The sequence below is a fragment of the Aspergillus welwitschiae genome (assembly GCF_003344945.1).
Source record: "Aspergillus welwitschiae strain CBS 139.54b unplaced genomic scaffold BDQ94scaffold_18, whole genome shotgun sequence".
Lineage (NCBI taxonomy): Eukaryota > Fungi > Ascomycota > Eurotiomycetes > Eurotiales > Aspergillaceae > Aspergillus > Aspergillus welwitschiae.
The window spans coordinates 348,062-369,201 of record NW_020798712.1 but is presented as its reverse complement, the minus strand read 5'-3'; the positions used below and the strand labels follow the sequence as shown (position 1 = coordinate 369,201).

At 51.5% G+C, this 21,140-nt stretch overlaps 7 protein-coding genes across 7 annotated transcripts; 4 read left to right on the top strand and 3 right to left on the bottom strand.

Moving 5' to 3' along the window:
• Positions 1 to 84: 84 nt before the first annotated feature.
• On the bottom strand, positions 85 to 2,252 carry BDQ94DRAFT_40074 (protein kinase PKP2). The gene is made up of 4 exons (XM_026775671.1): positions 1,546 to 2,252; positions 1,375 to 1,494; positions 1,035 to 1,317; positions 85 to 977 (listed from the first exon to the last, which is right to left on the bottom strand). Exons 1-4 carry the CDS (start codon positions 1,671 to 1,673, stop codon positions 186 to 188), a joined length of 1,323 nt encoding a protein of 440 aa, XP_026625736.1. The 5' UTR covers positions 1,674 to 2,252; the 3' UTR covers positions 85 to 185.
• Positions 2,253 to 2,866: 614 nt separating this feature from the next.
• Positions 2,867 to 7,657, top strand: BDQ94DRAFT_144876 (ubiquitin-specific protease UBP15). Its single transcript, XM_026766538.1, has 11 exons — positions 2,867 to 3,166; positions 3,277 to 3,397; positions 3,577 to 3,721; positions 3,780 to 3,937; positions 4,002 to 4,191; positions 4,242 to 4,350; positions 4,403 to 5,351; positions 5,404 to 6,536; positions 6,597 to 6,911; positions 6,965 to 7,094; positions 7,155 to 7,657. The coding sequence occupies exons 1-11, from the start codon at positions 3,158 to 3,160 to the stop codon at positions 7,262 to 7,264; spliced, it is 3,369 nt and encodes a 1,122-aa protein (XP_026625735.1). The 5' UTR covers positions 2,867 to 3,157; the 3' UTR covers positions 7,265 to 7,657.
• Positions 7,658 to 7,867: 210 nt separating this feature from the next.
• On the top strand, positions 7,868 to 9,110 carry BDQ94DRAFT_144874 (emp24/gp25L/p24 family protein; the record flags this gene model as incomplete). The annotated part of the gene is made up of 3 exons (XM_026766537.1): positions 7,868 to 8,120; positions 8,198 to 8,386; positions 8,516 to 9,110. Coding segments are annotated over exons 1-3 (716 nt in total), but the record flags the coding sequence as incomplete, so codon positions are not given.
• A 2,987-nt stretch (positions 9,111 to 12,097) lies between these two features.
• BDQ94DRAFT_40044 (uncharacterized protein) lies at positions 12,098 to 12,994 on the top strand. Its single transcript, XM_026775670.1, has 2 exons — positions 12,098 to 12,303; positions 12,497 to 12,994. The coding sequence occupies exon 2, from the start codon at positions 12,508 to 12,510 to the stop codon at positions 12,865 to 12,867; it is 360 nt and encodes a 119-aa protein (XP_026625733.1). The 5' UTR covers positions 12,098 to 12,303; positions 12,497 to 12,507; the 3' UTR covers positions 12,868 to 12,994.
• A 962-nt stretch (positions 12,995 to 13,956) lies between these two features.
• On the top strand, positions 13,957 to 14,772 carry BDQ94DRAFT_170931 (uncharacterized protein; the record flags this gene model as incomplete). Its single annotated transcript, XM_026771606.1, has 3 exons — positions 13,957 to 14,299; positions 14,403 to 14,476; positions 14,581 to 14,772. 3 exons carry the CDS (start codon positions 13,957 to 13,959, stop codon positions 14,770 to 14,772), a joined length of 609 nt encoding a protein of 202 aa, XP_026625732.1.
• Positions 14,773 to 14,999: 227 nt separating this feature from the next.
• Positions 15,000 to 16,815, bottom strand: BDQ94DRAFT_170930 (RNA polymerase II-binding domain-containing protein; the record flags this gene model as incomplete). Its single annotated transcript, XM_026771605.1, has 2 exons — positions 15,000 to 16,586; positions 16,666 to 16,815. 2 exons carry the CDS (start codon positions 16,813 to 16,815, stop codon positions 15,000 to 15,002), a joined length of 1,737 nt encoding a protein of 578 aa, XP_026625731.1.
• A 589-nt stretch (positions 16,816 to 17,404) lies between these two features.
• Positions 17,405 to 19,513, bottom strand: BDQ94DRAFT_170929 (uncharacterized protein; the record flags this gene model as incomplete). Its single annotated transcript, XM_026771604.1, has 5 exons — positions 17,405 to 17,851; positions 17,913 to 18,052; positions 18,106 to 18,174; positions 18,227 to 19,249; positions 19,309 to 19,513. 5 exons carry the CDS (start codon positions 19,511 to 19,513, stop codon positions 17,405 to 17,407), a joined length of 1,884 nt encoding a protein of 627 aa, XP_026625730.1.
• Between the last annotated feature and the right edge of the window lie 1,627 nt (positions 19,514 to 21,140).

Here is a 21,140-nt window from a genome sequence, read left to right as displayed (position 1 = left end):
CCACAAATGGGCCGCGCTTGCCTGTTTGGGCTTAAGGCCGAGCTACGCAAAACCTGGGGTAAGTGGGGAGTCAACTAGTAGTAGATAAGAGTAAGATGTAGGAGAGGCAGGTGCCATTGTTGCTGCTGCTGTTTGTATATCTCCCAATATATACGACTTCCCTTCTCTGTCCCTTCCAACCCCATCTATACTGCATCGATCGACGCACGTGTCGTCACCTGTTCGTTCTTGTTGCCGAGTTTCGAGATCTGCAGGAACGCATCCACTCCGTAACCTTCGAGGCTGTGGAGCTCCAAGCTGCCCGCCCAGTACTCGGCATACACTCGGCTCATGGGCAATCCGATCCCCAGACGCAGATTAGGAGGCCGCGAGGTCAGCGAATCCAGCGAGCTCTCGCGGAATGTGTCCCGATCCGCATCCTTTCTTTCCGTCGGCACGCACAGCTCCTGCATGGTGGCAGCCATGGCAGGAACCTGCTCCAAATTCTGGAGATGTGACGTGCTGTAAGGGCCCTTGTTGAAAGACCACAGGTATGGCAGAACCTTACGCGGTATGCCGCCGCCCTGATCCGATACCCGCAGGATCACATGCTGCGGGGCCTCGCAGATGAGAACCTCGATAGGTGGCGGTTTCTCCGAAGAGTCTCGGTATCGTTCGCTCACAGCTTGAATCGAATTTCGGAGTAGCTCACCGATGATATACTCCAGGTGACTCAGCATGTAAGGGAAGGTTGCCTCGAGGTGACCCTGCACCGTGATTTCCGGGATCTTATCCGATGCACCGCTCTGCCGCAACATATCTTGTGCCAGCTTTCCGCACCGTTCAGCAACCTCTTTCGCGTTGCATCTGAGGAAAACCTCACCGACGAAGTCGGCATTTAGGTCTGTGCGGTCTTGGGAGCCGGGAAAGTGCCATGGAGAGTTGAAGGTTTCCGTTAAAGCAAGATGTTGCTCGGCGATAACGCGGCGTGAAATTCTCTGTTAGACCCAATGTATCAGTAGAGAAACATATCGCTCACCCAGACAAGGTCTTACCGCTCGGAGAAGTGTGTTCATGAAGCTGTCCAGCACATCTGACGGGACAAGCTCGCGGCACTCCAGGACACCCGTTGCCAATTCAGGAATCACAACTAGGTGTTCTCGGAGCGTTTTGCGTAGGATGTCACAGAATTTGTCATTGTCATCTAACGTCTTTATTTCCGGGATGGTCCGAAATCGCTCGAATGCTTTGTAGTAGAGCTCGTATACCATGGACAGGTGGGGGTTGGCAACCACCACATACGGGAGTCGTTGGATATCTCGTAGGCGATGCGCGAGTCTAGTGAGATAATGGGGTTAGTGAGATCGTCGGCTAATATGGGACGAGACTACTAACCTGGTTGGAAGCTCAGTTCGTACGTAGTTGGCCGAGCTGATGAGCCGGGATTCAGTCAGGGTTCGTCCAAAGAAAGTTAGCTGTCGCAAACTGATAGGACGGATGTCACGCTCAACCCATCTGCAATCGATTAGCATTGAAGCCAGGCAAATTGGATCAAGAAAAGCCTACTCATCCAAAGCCGATACAGGCCTCCAGGGCGGCGGACTGTGAGCTTGCTGGGTGGAATAAAATCGTAGCTTTGGGGTGCAGCATTGACGAAGAGCCCGCCAGCGACGAGCTGAATGACTCCACGCCATATTGCTGTGGTCTGGAGTGAGTCAATGGCTCAAGCGCGGATGTGGCATGGAGGGGTCCGTATTTTGCCAATGCAGAACGGACGCGCATCAAAAGAGCCACATGAAATCAAGTGCCGATAGAATGGTCCATACATGGCTCTGCAGAGGATCAATTCGGTCCACGACCGCTGATTTCACAGTGGCATGACATGGTTCCTGATGGCAAATGCGGCCGGTTTCCAGGTGCCCGGGCGGTGGGAACTTTCAGGGAAGAACTGGCCAGGCATGTGACGTGCCGATGCTCACATGTACTGCTGAACTGAAAGGAAGAAAGAAGTGATCAGCACCCAAGTATTCCCTTGAGAGTATTCGTATCAATCAATCTATCACTCTGATCCGAGGTCAGACCGGTACTGCGTAGAAGCTAGGATACAGTACAGGGGTGCTGCCTAATTAAACGGTGATCTTCCATTCCACCCGATCGTGGACTAAGAGCGGATGGCGTTGGGAGGAGGTCCAAGCCTAGTAATTATGTAAAAGAGGAAATTGGCAGGAAGAGCAGTAAGAAATAGTAAACGAAAAGTCAAATACTAAATAGCCATATGATATATTCTTTTCCTGTCTATATAGATATAGGGCGCCGGATAAATTCTTTGTCAAACTATCCTTTCGGTCATTCGGAACTGCAGCATCCTAATGTCGCTCGGATTTGGTCTAGTTTGGACGGTGGATCGTCAAAAATGCACGGGTGATATCACGCTTGGGTAGGTGGCTATCAGCCTTCCCTTACTCTGTATCCTGCATAGAAAATAGATAACAAAACGCGAGCCAACGCCAGGCAACTGCCAGGAGGAGGACCTAGTAGCCGCCTAAATTAAAGCTGCAGATGGCAAAACCGGTAACTGCCAGCTACTGCTTCTTTTGTGCAGGTCCTGTGTTCACACGACTCACAACAAGAAGCATTCAATGCCAAAACCATTGGCATTGGAGTCAATCATCGTACGAGCATGAATAGAAGTGGCTAGGGCATTGTCACTGTAGAGAGATCCACCTTCCTCGAGTCAATAAGCCCTATGAATTTACCCCCATCCATTGATCAACCCACCTTCAAAAGGCAGCAAACACAGTAGTAACAGGCAGAAAAAAACAGGTGGTGGTGGTGGTGGTTTGTAGGGGAAGCACCAGAAACCTCTTAATAATAAGGGCTGCTGTGTCCCGCATGGCCGTTATTATTGGGTTATGGCAACTCCGCCACTAGCTTCATCCCAAACTCCTGCGGACTGGAATCACTGCAGCCCAGATCCTCCTCTTCTCTTTCAATTCTCATTCTCGACTTACGAGGTCCTGACCTCTCCACCTCCCCTTTCATTCCCGCCCTATCCTACCACTTCTCCGAAGGATTAACCCGTTCCGTTTTAATACTCCCTCATCCACCTGCAGCGTCCCGTCCGTGAGAAGAGTCTGTCGTTCATCTCCAGTGCGGGTGCGCACTCTTTTCCTTCTACATGGACAACGTAAGTTCTCCCTCATATTGCTGTTCATTAAAATTCATTTCGCATTTACTTCAACATGTTTCCGTTCCGGCAAGCCACCGACCGCTGACATCGTGTTCCGGATCCTATAGGTCCCAGGCAGTGAGATGCTCGTCGACGAATATGAGCAGTATCACAATGACAGAACCGACGAAGTCGTCGTCTCTCGGTCCGGATCGGAGGAACCGGAGCCAGAGCCTCTTGCCGACGATCGTAAGATTCTTCTTCCCCCGTCTTCCTTTGCTCCTTTTGGTGTCTCTTTTGCCGTGGCGATGGTTGTGTGTTGGTGTCACGGAATCCCCGCGGTGGGGGTGAGCCGTTACAGGTCGCGGTGACGAGCGCTTTCTCCGTCAAGCTTGAGGACATGTCTGATTCCCCGATCTTCACTACAGATGCAGCAATGATGGCCCGGATCCTCCCGAAAGACCCCGATTTGGAAACAGAAGATGAGACATATCACACATGGCATATCCAGGATTGGCGGAAACTCAAGAAGAAGGAACACGGCCCGGTCTTCCAGTGCGCCGGCTTTCCTTGGTGGGTGCACCGTCCTATCGCTTCTGTCCGACAAGCTGGTGCTGACATTTTTGGATAGGCGGGTCCTTTTCTTTCCTTACGGTAATCATGTCGAACATGCATCGTTCTACCTGGAACACGCTTGGGAAAACGAACCTCCAGCGAACTGGTATGCCTGCGTCCAGTTTGCTCTGGTCCTGTCGAATGTGAACGACCCGTCCATCTATATCTCTCACGGTGCGTATACCCAGACTGGAAGCCGTGACTAATTTTTTTTTCTTTTTCGCTGATCGGATTGTAGTCGCCACACATCGGTTTAATGCGGACGAGGGTGACTGGGGATTCACTCGATTCTGTGAGCTGCGCAGGCTCTTTAGCGTGCCATGGGAGGGCCGCGGCGTTCCTCTGGTGCAGAACGAAGAGGCCAAGATCACAGCATACGTGCGTGTCGTCAAAGATCCAACAGGTGTACTGTGGCACAGCTTTCAGAAGTATGTATTGGCTCAGACGCCTACTCGGACCTCTTGCTGATTGCTTCCAGCTACGACTCGAAGAAGGAAACTGGCATGGTTGGGTTGAAGAACCAAGGCGCAACTTGCTATCTGAACTCGCTCTTGCAGTCCTTATACTTTACCAACAAATTCCGAAAGGTATGTGGTAGTTTCTACCTGTCTTGACGTGATTATGCTGACACGTTCCAAGGCCGTCTACGAGATCCCCACGGAGGCCGAGGCTTCGAGAGACAACAGTGCTTGGACTCTCCAGAGACTGTTTTATAATCTTCAAACGAGTGAGAACTCTGTATCAACGACAGAACTCACAGCATCTTTCGGCTGGGAATCGCGACAAATCTTTGAGCAACAGGATGTCCAGGAGCTTTCGAGAAAACTCATGGAAAGGATGGAGGAGAAGATGAAGGGTACGCCGGCAGAAAAGGCTCTACCGGAAATGTTCGTCGGAAAAACGAAAACTTACATCTCCTGCATCAATGTCGACTACGAATCGTCGCGAGTGGAGGACTTCTGGGACATCCAACTTAACGTTCGAGGCAACAAGACTCTCGACGACAGTTTCAAGGACTACATTCAGGTGGAGACTCTCGAAGGTGAGAACAAGTACGATGCCGGACAACCATACGGTCTTCAGGACGCCAAGAAAGGTGTAATCTTTGAAAGCTTCCCGCCTGTTCTGCACCTTCATTTAAAGCGATTCGAGTATGACATTCATCGTGACGCCATGATGAAGATCAACGACCGCCATGCCTTCCCCATGGAGTTCGATGCGTCCCCGTACCTTTCCAACGATGCCGATAAGTCCGAACCCTGGATCTACGAGTTGCACGGTGTGCTGGTGCACAGCGGTGACCTGAATGCCGGTCATTACTACGCCTTTTTGAAGCCTACCAAGGATGGGTTCTGGTACCGGTTTGACGACGATCGAGTGACCCGGGCTACGGACAAGGAGGTGCTCGAGGAGAACTACGGTGGTGAATACGAACTAGCCAACGGCGCGGCCGGTGTCAGGCAGCCTTATACCCGCGGGCTGTCAACGAAGCGCTCAATGAACGCCTACATGCTGGTATACGTTCGGAAGTCGAGATTGGATGATGTTCTCTTGCCTATAACAAAGGAGCAAGTTCCCTCCCACATCGGTATGTTGGGTATTCTATTCAGCTGCAAAGAGTTTAACTAACTATGCCGCAGAAAACCGACTCGTGGAAGAACGTATTGAGTTGGCGCGCAGGAAGAAGGAGAGAGAAGAAGCCCACCTGTATATCAATGTTGGCGTATTGAGCGACGAGTCTTTCCAGGCCCATCACGGATTCGACCTCACGAGTGCTGACCTGCCAGCTACTGATCCTGCGGTGCCGAAGCAATACAGAATTCTCCGGGCCAAGAAGGTCGGAGAGTTTGCACAGCAGCTCGCAGAGGAGAAGGGACTTAATCCTGAGCAGGTTCGTTTCTGGGTCATGGTGAATCGGCAGAACAAGACGACTCGGCCGGACCAAGTCATCAAGGATCAGGACATGACTGTTGAGGAAGCTTACAACCGCTATGGCACGAAAGGAAACCCGTTCAAGGTCTGGATGGAGGTGGGCCAGCCTTCCGCAGACGGATCAATCTCTTGGCCGGATAGCAACTCGGTGCTCGTCTTCTTGAAGCATTTCGATGCACCCTCGCAAACAATCGCGGGTGTCGGTGCCGTCTACGTGCGCAAGACACAGAAGGTTGCTGACCTTGCCCCTATCATCCTCGAGAAGATGGGCTGGCCTGCTGGAACCGAGTTCATGCTGTTCGAAGAGATCAAACATAACATGATCGACGTCATGAAGCCCAAGCAGACCTTCCAGCAGTCCGAGATTCAGGATGGAGACATCATCACCTTCCAGAGAACGATTAAGGAGTCCGAGCTACCGGCAACTGCATTGTATACGGACGCAAGGCAATACTACGACTACCTGTTGAACAGGATCAACATCACTTTTGCTCCGATCAAGGCAGATGAGGGCGATGAATTTACACTTACGTTGAGCCGTAAGATGACATACGATCAGTTCTCGAAGAAGGTCGGCGAGCACCTGAATGTGGAATCGACACATCTGCGCTTCGCACCGGTCCTCGCAAGTACTGGCAAGCCGAAGGCGTTCATTAAGCGGAACCCCAATCAACCCAACCAAACCCTGTATCATATTCTCGGTGGGCAAGCAACAACCTATGGATACAGCATGCATCGTCAGGATGCCCTGTACTACGAAGTTCTGGAAACTAGCTTGAGCGACTTTGAGTCTAAGACCTGCTTGAAGGTTACATGGCTCCCTGAAGGCATCACCAAGGAGGTAAGTTTTGATTGATGATCACGTTTGTTGCAAAGGGTCTTGGAGCTGACCAGTGTTTAGCAACTGGTGGAGGTCTTGGTTCCTCGAGACGGTACCATCGCAGATCTCGTTGCCGGCCTTCAGAAGAAGGCAAATTTGGATGACGAGACGATCCGCGAGACACGCGTCTATGAAACCCATGGTGGCAAGATCTACCGGGAATTCCAGGCTGACTCGAAGATCGCTGGCATTAACGAATTCGTGTCGCTCTACGCCGAAAGAGTGCCCGAAGAAGAGGCCAATATGCAGGACGGCGAACGGACGATAAATGCTTTCAACTTCGACCGCGAGGTCAACCGGCCGCATGGTGTGCCTTTCAAGTTTGTTATGAAGCCGGTACGTCGTATTCTCGCCTTGGGGTTTGGTTTTACATTACTAACGTTTATTAGGGCGAGATCTTCAAGCAGACCAAGGAGCGGCTGTCTAAGCGGACCGGCATCAAGGGCAAGCAATTTGAAAAGATTAAGTTTGCTGTGGTGTCTCGCAATATGTATTCCAACCCGCGCTATGTGGAAGACGGTGAGTGGGCCCGGCTCCGTCCCCATGAATAGAACGATTGGTTTGGCTGACGCTGTCTAGATGATATCCTCTCCGACATCATCGGTGATTCCGACGACCTGCTTGGTCTCGAGCATGTAAATAAGAACCGCAATTTTTGGAACCGGAGCGAATCTTTCTTCATCCGATAGATGGGAGTTTTGCTTGGTGGTTATGGCTATGCACGTCATTTTTTTTTTGCTGGGCAGTCTATCTTACGATTGGCAGGGAACGCATACCATTATGGACATATGGAGGACATGTGTTGCCCAGGCGATTCAGCTTATGAAGACAAATTTTCAAAAACAACATACTTTATACATGATGAACAGATGCGAATTATTTCGATGTGTTGTGGTATCGGTCTGTCGGGTAGCTTAGAAGGGCAGGCCTAATGGACCCGTTATGATATGCTTTTTAGCAGCTGGAATTGATGTATGAGCTAGCTTGCAACGATGCAAGCTTTTATGAATGAACCGTATACCTGTAAAAGGGTTAGCTAAGATAGGAGCAGTGGTGTGAGTTATATAGACAGTTTGACAGACACCGCCTTCCGACGTAATATGCATTTACCTGTTTGAATGCCAAAGCAGTGAAGTTGGCAGAAGAGTAGAAATAGTGTATGAATACAAACAGGAGGCGGGTCCATCCATCCCCATTGGGTCCAGCATAAACGGGAAGACAGTTAGTGCAAACACAACAAACGGAGCGGGCCAAAGTCACAGCTGGCCAGAACTTCCACCTCCATCATTTAGTCTGGTTGCGTTGTCTTCGAACTCGTTCACCGTTCCCCCCTGAAGCGTAATCCCAAACTTGAGGTCGCAGCTCCTCTTGTTCCGCTCCCCCCTGCTCGCAATGCGCTTCGCAGCCCTGGTTATCGGCCTTCTGGCCACCTTTGTGTCGTCCGTGGCCGCTACGGCCCTGACCTACCGCCTCGAGGCCAACGAGAAGGCTTGTTTCTATAACTATGTTGACCAGAGGAACGTGAAGCTCGCATTCTACTTTGCTGTGAGTCCTCCTATTTCGCATCTAACTCCCCAATGCGGAAATGTCCATTAATCGGCGTTTCAATTCTGGCTTTGTAGGTCCAATCCGGCGGTTCCTTCGATATCGACTACTCCGTTGTCGGGCCCGGCGAAAAGGTGGTCCTGGATGGCACCAAGGAAAGACAGGGCGATTTTGTGTTCACGGCCCAAAGCATTGGCGAGTACCGGTTCTGCTTCAACAATGATATGTCGACCTTTGCGGAGAAGATTGTCGATTTCGAGATCGCGGTATGTTTTGTTTGTTTTGGTCACCCATTATCACATCGGCAATCCTACAGACCCTTTGGGGTGGTATATTACAAAGTAATGTAGTAGGGATTGAGACTAATTACGTACGTGTGTGCGCGGTGTCTACAGGTTGAGAACGAAGAACGCGCACAGTTGCCCTCCCGCCAGGGTGCTAGCCCCGAACAGGCCTCCGCTCTTGAGGAGTCGATCTTCAAGCTGTCCGCCCAGCTCTCCACCATCACCCGCAACCAGAAGTACTTCCGCACGAGAGAGAACCGGAACTTCAGCACCGTTCGTAGTACGGAGCGTCGTATTTTCAACTTCAGCGTGATTGAGGGCTTGATGATGGTTTCGATGGCTGCGCTGCAGGTCTTCGTTGTGAGGTTCTTCTTCCAGGGTGCCAGAAAAGGTAAGTGTCGATGTCTTTTTACACTTGAGTTCCGAGGGTTTCAGTTGCTATGTGTTATGCCCCGTTTGGTAATGGGGCCGATGGAGCTGATTAATTGATACAGGTTACGTGTGATGATGTGCGAGCATGATGAAAGTATTTCTTCTGTCCTTTGATTGTGGCGTCTGTTTGTATCTACCCGCTGTTGTAGGGATCTAGAGCATTTTTTTCTCCTGGTAATGGAGCTGGTCAATCGGAACAAACATCTTGGTATCAACGTGAATTTCATTTCGGGTTAGGCGTGGTGGATCGATAGCTGAGTTTGAGGCATGACGTTGGATGTTTCACTCTACGGCAACGTGGAGTGTCTCTTTCTCTTTTCCGAATTATAGGATATTCGGGGAATGTCGATAGGGTGTGATGAGAAGGTACGTATTCGAGCTGACTCGGCCAAACGGGCCGCAAACATATGACATCGTCGGAGCGGAGAAGCAGGCCTAGCCTTCACCCCCCTAGCATGATCGGCCACATTGTCTCAGCAATGTCATGTCATCAAGACGGCGCTTGGGAGGACAGCATGTTCAATCGAGCGTTATCTGGCCTGCGAGGTGAGAATACGTGGCGTCACTGGAAGCCAGGACTTGATCAATGCGAGGGAGTCTGGTGGTCGTATCGTCATAATCTGACTCGCAGCAGGACTGGACGCCTCCAGTGGTGCAGACAACATCATGGGTTCCACGATCCCTGGCGGTATGACGTGAAGAAGCGTCCCATAACCGAGGAGGCGCGTATGCCTAGACAACCGTTAAGCAGGGTGTTCAGGTTCAGGTTCTCAATATTCTGTCTGTTCGGGTCTAGTCCATGGGATTCTCCCCCGCTTGCTCAAGAGCGCGAAAAACATGTCAAGGGAGGCCCGAAGACAACGTGATATCATGGGAGCGGTTAGACACAATTGTTCGTCGCTAGTCGCGGCGATTCCATCTCACCGTCTGATACTTCCGGATCCATGGGGCCAGTTACGCCTGTGCTTTTTCTCTATTTGACGGGGGGCTGGGGAGACGTGGCATCCCAATATCATGAGCGTATTCCTTCACTAAAACGCCAGACGAGGGAATAACAACCGCGCCGTGAGAGCCGAGAAGGAATTCATTATTGGTTTCCTGGAACATTGTTCCGCGATGGGTCCACGGCAACAGATGTCACATTGTGTGATAATCGACCGCTCGCTCCTGTGATATAGACCCAGAAAGGGTTCCAAGTTTTGTTTGATTATGATTATCGCTGGTGGTCGGTGGTTGTGCAGTCCGCAGACAGCGTGTTTTACTTTCCGCCTTCAATCTCCGCGTGGGAGAGCAGCAGCAGCAGCAGCAGCCAACTTAGTTGCCGGGGATCGTTGCCTGGATTGGACACACAGGCACAGTAATACTATCTGTTTGTGGCCCGTTTGAGCCGGGCTATCTACTAGCTGCCCGTAGTGCAGTGTCCCGAGGAGATCAAATGCGCTAGTCTAGGAAGTGCCTTTCAGGGCTGCCAACTTCTTACGCGAGCAGTTTGGTTGCGCCATGATCCACCTGGGGGGCCACCAACCGAACCTTCTGCTGATGAAGATTTTACAGGAGTGGGTCGCTGTGGGATATCAACACTCAGCCGATGAATAGCAGAAAGGGGAGGCTGGGAGGTGTGTTTGTGTGCGTCCCTGACTGCGTGTCCTGGCAACGATCTTTAGCGCATAAGGTGCATATGGGCCACCAAAAAGATCGGATCCAATCCGGGAGGCTTCCCGGACTCTGCAGTATACATTGCCTGCCGTTGTAGAATGGCCCGATACCGGATCATTAACTCTATGATGGACTAGGTAGTGCGATATTGTGCTCGGAATGACTGCCTTTCACATGTTGCTTCACCTAGGCGTTGTTGGAATGAGAGAAAGAGATGGTTTGCAGGGAGGAAGATTGGCAATGTTGGAGGATATACCATACCAAGCTCTTGGGACAGAGGAAGAGGACAAGAAGTCTTGCTGAATGGAGAATGGAGCATCTGGAGGACCTCATCATACCTCGTAAATGGATGTTGAAGATGAAGATGGAGCCAAACGAGCAGAAATGACTCGGTGGCGGCCTTATGCATGACGTCATGCGCACCCCAGGCACGGCGCCATTCCCGATGCAGCCATGGCACTAGCTTGTTCCGAACTCCTCCCATCAGCCAATCATCGGTCTGCATTTGCAAGGATGAATTCATCGTCTCCATCGCTTTTCCCAAAGTCTCGCTGCTTTCCCCGATCCAAAAACTGCTTCCCCAGTGAGAACTGGCCCCCCTGTTCGGTACTGCTCTACTACTCCTGCAGGGTTGTTGATTAGTTTCATCTTTATCGGTTGTCGGTTCCCTCCCAGGAAGAAGAATGGGTCCTGGGTCCGCCATAGCGCTGGAAGAACTTCTCCGGTTGAGAATGGAGTAATTACTACTGTGAAGAGGAGACAGACATCCTCTCTTTCGCAGTTTACTGGCACCGGAGATGATCAGTAGCCATCCTCCACACTAACCCTCCTCTTGCATACTCCTAGTCAACTAGCGTCCTTTCACTTTTAGGTTCAACCATGACACATCGCGTCCCCATAGTCTCCCTCCTTCTCTCTATCACACATATTGTGCAACTAGCTCCTGGGACAAGCTCCCTTCCTCCCCACCATGATGGCTCGCTGTCAACCATCATACCTCTTGTTGGATTCTTAGGCGGCCTGCAGACTCTTCCAGGCCTCGGCCTGTATAAGTGCCGATCTGCAGGGACGTGCACTTCAGTAAGCGCAGACTGTCGATCTTTCGACGCCATGAATTCTCCAATGCACCAGTTGCATTCCATCGGTGACCTCATGCTGCTCCTCTGAATGATGGGACCGTGGACCATCCGGGGGTAGCACCGGCCGAGGAGAGCCAGTGGAGTACGGTTATTTCCGATCATCCTTCCCTCCCTGATGGAGGTCTGGTCCGGGCCCCAGTCGCCGCCGCCTCCGCCGCCGCACCGATGAAGTGGAGGGGGGGAAAGAAACAGAAGGTAAGAACGCCGGTGCAGGCCCCATCGGCCCTCTTCTGCATGAAGGATGCCACTGAGAGGAGCCCTGCGACGGCAGATGATGTCATGGCTGTCCTATGGGGGTCTCCGAGACACAACAACACGGTGGACTCCTCTGCTCACGGGCCATGGACAAGTCGAGCCTGCTCCCTAGGGTCGACATGTCGCTCCAGCGGTTCTGTCATGGTCCGTTTTGTGATCTCATGTCGGTCTGGTCAGAACATTTATCTTGCGGGCGGTCCCATCTTATATGTTGGTCCGTTGTAAAGAGTTTCCCGATTATTGTTGCTGCCCAAAGCTGCTGCGTACCAAGTCTGTCCACCTGAAACCGCGTGCTAGTCTTATTTTGGATATCCCACACTGCTTCCGTGGTTATTCCTGAAACTATTATTGTCTTGATCAGTCAATAATTGTTGCTTTTTGCTTTTTCTTACCTTTTCTTTTCCACTTGATCTTGGGGTAAGTGTACGCAGTCTATTGCCTTATATATGAAAGAGGGATCTTCCTTGATGCACTGGTCTCACCCTTCATACGTGATGTCGGCAGATCATCTGACCTTGATGGCGGTCTCGTGTGAACGATGATGTTCTCTGAGCCGGTCTTGCATGATTAGCAGTTTGCGGCGGTTGGACATGGCTGATCTCCTATCTAGACAACAACAAGATGGCCACTGCTATGCATGACGACGAATACCGCTCCATGCCCCCTACCGGGGGCGAAGGCTGTCGCCCTCCTGGCGACCACCTTGAGACAGGCCGAGCTGTCGACCCCCACTCGTCCGTGGAGGACTACAGCCGAGTCATGCTCGAATACACCCAACGCCGGATGGCGGATTTCACCGACCTAGACGACGAAAAGGGATCCAGCCGGAGCAGCCGCAGCAGCCAAACCAGCGGCAATAGCGGCAGCTCGACCAGCGGCATGCTTGCCCGTCAAGCTGCCGGCGCGACTAGTGCGGCTCACGATAGCTCCGAATCTACCAGACGCAAGTCCGGCGTGAACTCGGCCGACCTGTCCTTCTGAAGGCTTACCCGGGTGAGGAAGGGGCAGCTGTAGTGGCTGCTTCCCTCATCTGGCTTGGGGACGAGTTCACGAATTACGTTTTACGGTGGAGTCTGTGGACAATCTGGGGAGGCACGTCGTCCAAGACAAGTTTTATTTGACGTGTCTCCCGGCGTTATGATTGACAAGCGAGAGCGCTCTGATTTCGAAGCGATGGCGAAGCGATTCATAGAGACGGGCGACGTCCGAGCCGAGGCTCCGTGAGACCCTACTGCATGTGTGTTTTGTTTTCTTGTTTCTTTCTTTCTTTTCCACCAATACCTCGAATTGAACGACTTGAGTTGACAACGAACTGGGATCACTACATCACCATTTCTGACATCGTCTCTTGTTTGCTGAGAGGACTTTTTAGGTTTGCCAGCCCCTGGCTTGTTTCTGACCCTTGTCACTCACTTTGTGCTGTTCATGTAGTGCAGAGAGCAGTGCATGAATATATGCGGCCATTGGCATAGTAGTTTCCTGTTTTCCTTCCTTGTTTCCTGTGTATTATTATCATCTTTATTTTGAGGCTGGTCCTGGTGTATCTACTAATGCACGGTTTCTGAATCATGACTCATATCCCTTGCGTGCTTTGCTCCTGCAGTGTGTGTGTTGGGTATAAGCCATGTGCGAGAAGCAGCTGCACGAGTGCTGTAGTAGACTAGTAGTCTACTCGGGTATTTATCAGCCAGTCTGCAGCAACAATTGTAGTGTCTAGACAGGGACAGACAGACAGACAGCTGACGGAACAACGGGAGTATCGCATCCGCATTCCATCAAATCCTGGCTAGAGACCATACCATTCCAGACCAGAGTCAACTTAGATTAAGTATCCCCTGGAATGTTGTTCCAGCCTGCCAGGCAACGGGGGGGAGACACACACCAGGAGAACATGTTCTCCCTCCCCCTTCTCATCCCTATCCTCCTATTTTCAATTCACCCAACCCTATATACTCACCATCATTCCACCTCCTCCACTTTACATCCAACACACGCAACCCATCTCTCTAACACAGAGACAAAACACACAAAAAGTCACAAAGAAGTCCTAACCACACTCACTGAAAAAAAATGCTCCTCAAAATCCTCACATTAACCACCACCCTAACCACCCTCCTAACACAAACAACCTGCATCCCCCTCTCCCCATCCTCATCCTCACCCTCCTCCCCATCCTCCTCATCAACTCCCTCCTCAACTCTCGACACCCCCGACGGCCTCTCCTCCGCCCTTGCCCAAATCATCGTCGACGAAACCATCGCCGACTCCAACAACTCCACCTGTCCCCCGTCCAACCGCTCCAAACAATGCTGCGAATCCATCAACGATATCGCGTCCCAGATCACTCAGCCTTTGGGGATGTTGATTCCATGGATCGGGGGCATTGATATTAGTTCCGTGTTGGGGTTGGATTGTATGTTCCTTTCCTTTCCCTCGCTATTCTCCCTTCGGGGTGTAAGTTGTGTTTGTGGGGGTGGATTGGCTAATGATGATGATGATGATGATGATGGGTACAGGTACAGGAATGAGCGACGATACGCCGAATGATCAGTGCTCGCATCAGGTTATGTGTTGTGATGGGCAGCCGAATGTATGTCCTTCCATTTCTTGTATTTCTTTGTTGGATTGGTTTGGGGGAATGTATGGTATGGTATGGTATGTGATGTGATGTGATGCTAATGGTGTCGGTGACAGTCCGAAGGATCTTCCCAGCCCATTTCGTCGGCTTGCAAACCGTTCGACGATGCGATCAAGGATAAGAATGATGCTATTAATGATAGTAAGCAGAGGGAGAGCATGTTGGTGGCGCAGGCTTCGGCTTCGGCTTCTGCGTCGGCGTCGGCGTCGGCATCTGCCAGTGCTTCTGCCAGTGCGGGTGCTAGCTAGTGCTTCTGCGATGATGGAGCCTTCGAGATGGAAGATTAGTTCTTTCAAGGTGTAGGGTTTGGGGACTGTTCTTATTCTGTGATTGCTTTCTGGTACAGTATATGGGTTAGTTTTAGGATGTGATATGTTATATCTTATGTATGTAGGATTAGTCGACTGTCATTTGTTGTTCATTAATGATATATGGCATAATGTAGTGTTATATCAGTACAATAGTTGAGTTGATATTAGCGCCAGCCCTGTCCACCTCGTCCTCCTCCACCTCCACCATACCATCCTCCCCTCCCTGGATGCGGCGGAGGGAAATGATATGACCCCGGTGGCATCTGCTGCGCATACTGACCCTGTCCGTACGGCGGCGGAAAATGCGACCCTTGATGCGCAGCATGCGGCGGCGGCGGTGGTGGTGGATGTGCTGCCCCAAGGTTCATCGCAGGCGGCGGTGGTGGCGGCCAAGTTCCCTGATAGTTCGGGGGCGGAGGCGGAGGCGGTGCCGGTCCGCCCGGCGGGAAAGCGAAATGCGGTGGTACGCCGGCGGCCGAAGGGTATCCCATTTGCGGTGGCGGCGGTGGTGGTGCATGGTATCCTACCGGAGGCGGAGGAGGTGGCGGTGCTGTATTGCCATATGCATTATGTGGTGGGGGGTATTGGGGTTGATGATGGTATTCAGGCGGAGGAGGGATGGATCGTGGAGCTGGCGGACGCGGAGAATAGGACTTGGATCGCTCCCGCGATTTGGACCGGGATGCACTGCGAGGTCGGTATGGAGACCGTGTTCGGGATCGGGAATCACGCCGGCGTGATCTGCGCTGTGGTGAACGAGTTCGTGACCGTGAACGCGAACTCCAGTCGCTGGCGCTGTCGCTGTATCGTCGGCGCTTGACGGGGCTGCGACTGCGGCTCCGGCTGCGACTCATGTCTCCCTTCGCCTGTCGCTTTTTCATCTGTTGGCAGAATGACCGTGACCATCCGTAGTATGTCTCTCCCTCGATTACCTCCCCATCGGCATCGCGGACGACCACCTGGCCTAGATCATCAATATCCACAACCTCGTCCTCTTCGTGCTCCGGCTCTCCAGTCCCATATATCCGATCCACGTCCTTGAGGAACTTCTTCAGCGCCACGACAAGATTCTCGTCCGCCGGTCCAGCCAAGAACTGCAGCGGCTTAATCGACTCCGGCCGCAGCGGTACCGTCGAATCTGGGATGATATGCGGAACGAGGTTTCCGGCAGGTAGGTCGTAGTACGGCATAGATGGATCACCATGCGTAGCCGGCATGACGAACGGGACATCCTTGCCCGAGGGCATTGGCTTCGCACCAGCTCCCGAGAAATCCACATTACTTTCCTCGACACTTAGCGACGTCTTGACCGGACCGGACACCGAAGCATTCTTGACCACCTCGCGTAGCTTATTCACATAATCACTCCCGTAATAGCGGTTCTCCTCCCAGATATCGAGCAACTCATCCAATCGACGATGATGCCTCGGGTTCTTCTCGCGATCATACGACGCTGCGTAGCCCAACAGCTCGACCACATGCGGCTGCAGCGATCCGCTCAATGTGCTGAACGCGGCGGTCGTATCCAGATGGTATTTCGTATGATGCAGCACATCATTCAGCAGATATAAGATATGAAGGCGTTTTCGCTTGCCAGATGTCGATGTCGACCTTTTCCCACCAGTCTCGGCCGGCGATGGTGTGGATGATGACGATTCGAAAGATCCAGACAACGCGGCTAGGTATTTGGCCCATCCGCCTACGCGGTTACCTGACGAGACGACGTATTCCAGGAGCCATTGTTTGCAGGTCTAGGGGGTGCGCAAAAGAGAACATTATTTTAGTACTTCTGGGGTATTGGCCAGTGGGTCAGGACGCATCGGTTCAAACCTGGATGTTTGCCGGGGTGCAATGCGATAGCGCCCGGTCTAGGCTGGTGTGGAAGGCTGTGATTTCGTCGCGCGCGACGGACGTTGGGTCTGGCCGCAGGAGTCCTGCGGAGAAGGAGGCCTTGGCAATGGCGAGTTGATGGGATGCCATTGCTGGGCAGGTTGTTGTTGAGAATGAGTGAGAGGGTGAAGCAGAGTGAAAGTGAGGCACCGATATGGATCCTGAGGCGGAGAGGGCGGAGCTCCGGCCTTTGCACGTGATCGTAGCCGCCCTACTAACTGGGTTATATGCTGGTTACTCTGTTCTGTACAGCTATCGAACATGTAGCATAGATACCGTTAATTTGCTAAGAGGTTCGGATATTCTAGGAATGCGTAGCTGATTGTACATATGGCCATCGCTCACCTCGCTTGAAACTGGTAGCGAAGCATGCAATTCGCAAGACGCTGGACCCAACTTACACTCAAATCATGTACATCGCCGAGCTACGATAAAAAAATTCAAGTTCATTACATATGTGGAGGCAGATAGTTTATATAAGTTGATTGCTGTGAAGCTATTGTAATTCTTTAACTGAATCGTTACACGAACGTATAAAACCAACGTTATATGCCAATCAAATAATCTATAGTAAAACAGTACAGTTGCCCTGTATGCGCGCACACAGACAAGAAGTGAAATCATAACATGAAGGTAGCTGTCAAAGGTAGCATCAGCTCATTACTTCCAAGGAAGTTGCTTAGATACGGCCATGCTGTCTGAAGCTGCGGCCGTGGTTGTGCACGCTGTGAGCAGACGAGCTGGCAGCCGCGTGGGAACTCGTGGCTCTGGCCGAGGTGGTCTTAGGAGATGATGTGATCTTAGCTTCGCTGGTTGTCGAAGACTTGGAGGAGCTGGAGGTGTGCTTGTGGGTGGATGAGTGACCGGTTGGGGTTGCAGATGCAGAAGCGCTGCTAGGGTGAGACTTGGTCTTGGAAGCCGACTTGGAAGCCGACTTAGAGGATGACTTGGAGGATGACTTGGAGGATGACTTGGAGGACGACTTGGACTTGGACTTGGACTTGGTAGAAGTTTCATCGTCGGACGAGGACTCATCAGTCGACTTGGTCTTCGTGGAGGTGGCCGTCTTGGTCGAAGTGATACTGTCAAAGCCAATGCAGGTCGACGACATGGACTGGGTGAAGGACTGCGAAGGGATTAGTCAAATTCTACAATCGCAGTTGGACTCATGCCTAGACTTGACTTACCGCAAGAGTGGCGTCCGCAATCGGGTTACCCTCGTCGCTCTTCTTAGCAACGTCCGCACCGAGCTCAATTCCAGCATAAGGCTCCACTTCGATCGCATAGTGGTAATTCTTGGACGTGTCCGAGCAAGTTTTACTCGTGGCTACATGTTGTCAGCAGAGGCTACCATACACCAGGTCTTGTCAGTTCACTCACATGCTTCGGCAGTGAAGTCGACTGCCAGGAAGGGTTTGAGATAGATGCCGGCTTCGTATCCCCATTTACCTGGACCGAGTTAGCGATGCCACTTTATTATACTTCAGAGTGTTGTACGTACTACCGATCGAAAAGACCAACTCGAGGGAAGCCCTGACATATGCCTCAAGAGTGGCATCGATCTCAGCATCGAGTTGAACGCCAGACGTCTTGATGGTCGGGGTCCAGTCTTTGTGGGTGACCTTCTTGTTCGCAATGTCGAGTACAGCCTCTGCATCATTGTCAAGCGAGATTTTCATGGGATAGGAGATAGACGCATCGCCATTGACGGGTCCAGCACTGGCTCCGATGTCGAAAGCAAGCTGCACGTCCAAGGTGAAGATATCGGGGATGTTGATTCCCTCAAGGGTCAAGGAAGCGATCTGCGCCTCATCCGAGTAGGACTTTGTCAAGTTTCCGCTCAGATCCAGGGCAGGGGTGATGTCTAGCGCGACATCTTTTGGTGTAAGTGTAAGCTCCGCGGTCTCGATATCGAAATCTCCACTGAATGCGCTTCCGATCTGGCTCAAAAGACCGCTGCCACTTGGCTTCACTTTGTACTTGAACTCAATGTCAAATTCACCACTAGTCCCGCATGATTTGCATTCAGCGCTGAGGGTGAGGTCGTCTTTTGAGAAGATCTTCACTGATTTGTCGGACGCGGTTTTGTCAATACTGATCGAACCAGACTTAGTCCCTGAAGTTATGCCTCGCTTGGAGAGCTCGACTGCCATGTCACTCGGGGCCTTGCCGATGGTAATCTCATGATTCCTGAGAACATCATCCCAGGTCGCCGCTTTGCCGGCCAATCGTACTGTAGAGTTGTTTTGAAAGTTGGCCCCCGTAATGACGAAAGGAACACGCTGGGTATTCCAGCTACATTGCTGGACGCCAGCCACCATAAGAAAGGTGTTGTTGGCGGCCTTGTTCACCCAAGTCCACGAGTTCTTTGCATAGGAGTACGCATCTGAGTCCGAGAAGCCCAAAGTAATACTCGAGTTGGTGCACTGAATATTCTCCAGCAAATCGCCGAAAGTCTCCATGGGGAGAATGCTTTCGTCCATAACAGTCAGGTTACCCAAGGTGGACCCGCCACCGGAAGAGGCTATTCCAGACATGTTAGCCAATTTGTTGCATAGTCACACGCCAAGAACTTGCACTTACCACCCCAGTAGAACGAGTGGCTGGTTCGCAGATCAATGCTAGAATAGTCCTGAGACTGAGCTTCGGTCCCAGCCACTGCCACCTTGACCTGTGTGTTTGTTGTTGTAGAAGGGTTGAATGCGGTCAACTCTAGAGCCAAGCCCTGTTGGATGAGGAAGGAAGCCAAGAGACCGGTGGCCACTCCATTGTGGAGAGGGTTAACCATCTTGAACCTGATATTCGTTCGAATGAAGTAAAATGAAGGTATAGGAATGAAGCAATCTAAAGAACGACTGTCTTTACAAAAAGACAAAAAGAATGACTGTCCCAAGAAGGGAAATGAAGAGAGCGACGATAATGAAATGTAAGAGTTCTTGTGATCTGCTCCAGCTTGGGAGATGTTTATCACCCTTTTAAGTCGGATGGATCATTGGCCCCCAACCAACAGTTCCCGTGTGCCTTCAGCAACACCAGGTCAGAGCCCCGGCCAAGGCTCTGACACTGCCCACTCAGGACATGACAAGCCGTGCGTAATGGGTAGGTTCCTGAAAGTAGCTCCTGAGGCTACATCCTTCAAGGGGGGCGGAGTCGACCCAAGGCCAACCGAGAGGAAAGATTTTCGTGTTCTAGAGTGAGATTGGGGGCGATTCAGAGGATGATCCCCGTATGAAGTCGTAGTGGGACAACGCCCAAGTAGCTTGAACGTGAGACCTCCTAATCAGCCATGACCGTAATAGCCTGCTTCATCCTTAGTACTGTCCAGATAAACTGAGATCTGTGACGTTCCATTCGGTTTCTGTCCATGGCCATCCTTGGATTCGTTAGCTCCCACAGGAGCTCCAGGCAATCTGTACAAGGCATGAAAGAATCATGAACAATTAATCCAATTGTGGACAGGGGCACTGTTTCAGAACATCATCAGCAAATGAAGCCACGAGGGTAAGTAATGGAGAAACCAACACGACCCTGCAGTTTGAATGGGGCATGAGGAGGGCGATGGTAGATTTCGCCCCCACGGCCATTGCCCACTTTCTTCGGGTACCTCGATCCAGCTTCCTTCGGTCGTCGTCCTGAAATAGCCAGGCTCCATGCATGGTTCTCCTGAAAGTGAAAAAAAGCGCAAAAGAAGGAATCAGTTGTTTTGAGAAAGATCTTACATGTGATGCTTTGACAGAGGGGCTATTGTAACCTTGCGGCTGGCGGTTGGAGGCTGAGAAGCACACGGAGTTGCCTAACCAGCACTGTGCCACCTGAATCCACAGCGTCTTGACAGCGTCAGGGTTTCACAGTCAAGAAACAGAAAAGAGGCTTAATTAAACATAAGGGGGGTGACGGTTCAGCAATCATCAGCTCATTGGAACACTTTGTTATTTCTGCGTCTGCTCATGAGCAGGCAAAAGCAGTAAGCGTAGCCACCTGCCGAATCAGGTTTAGCATCAATCACAAGACATTGTTGCAAATTTGCAAATAAAGATGAGCATTGCACTATACCTAGTCCAATGCATGGAACCGAAGCAGAACTCAATTCCCGGGGGCTGGGAAGGCCAAGGGGAACCAGTGTTTGAGCACATGGGGCCAAAAGCTGGGGTACATAAGAGACACTCGAGCGAATTCAGCCGCAACGCCTAGATCGAAGCTCATTCCGAATGGCTCATTCTGGAATAGCTAGCAGTTGGTGAAAAAAGGGTCTCTCCCCACATATGGTGCCTGCGATTATCACACTGTCATCGGATTATTTCTTCGCTGCACATAGTCGGACTACAAGAAGTTGTCAAATGCTCCGCCACGCCAGTCTCGCCCGAGACCCACTGCAAAGATGCGATCCGAGAAAGTGATTCGAATCCTTCTCCGCA

What these genes read in the sequence shown, in the direction of transcription:
- BDQ94DRAFT_40044 (XM_026775670.1), top strand. Translation starts at nt 12,508, where the DNA reads ATGGCCACTGCTATGCATGACGACGAATACCGCTCCATGCCCCCTACC.
- BDQ94DRAFT_40074 (XM_026775671.1), bottom strand. Translation starts at nt 1,673, where the DNA reads ATGGCGTGGAGTCATTCAGCTCGTCGCTGGCGGGCTCTTCGTCAATGC. An exon ending in CCTGTATCGGCTTTGGATGA is followed by an intron (nt 1,495 to 1,545) that starts GTAGGCTTTTCT and finishes AATCGATTGCAG; the next exon opens with ATGGGTTGAGCGTGACATCC. An exon ending in CGAACTGAGCTTCCAACCAG is followed by an intron (nt 1,318 to 1,374) that starts GTTAGTAGTCTC and finishes TTATCTCACTAG; the next exon opens with ACTCGCGCATCGCCTACGAG.
- BDQ94DRAFT_144876 (XM_026766538.1), top strand. An exon ending in GCAAGTTCCCTCCCACATCG is followed by an intron (nt 5,352 to 5,403) that starts GTATGTTGGGTA and finishes ACTATGCCGCAG; the next exon opens with AAAACCGACTCGTGGAAGAA. An exon ending in TCAAGTTTGTTATGAAGCCG is followed by an intron (nt 6,912 to 6,964) that starts GTACGTCGTATT and finishes AACGTTTATTAG; the next exon opens with GGCGAGATCTTCAAGCAGAC.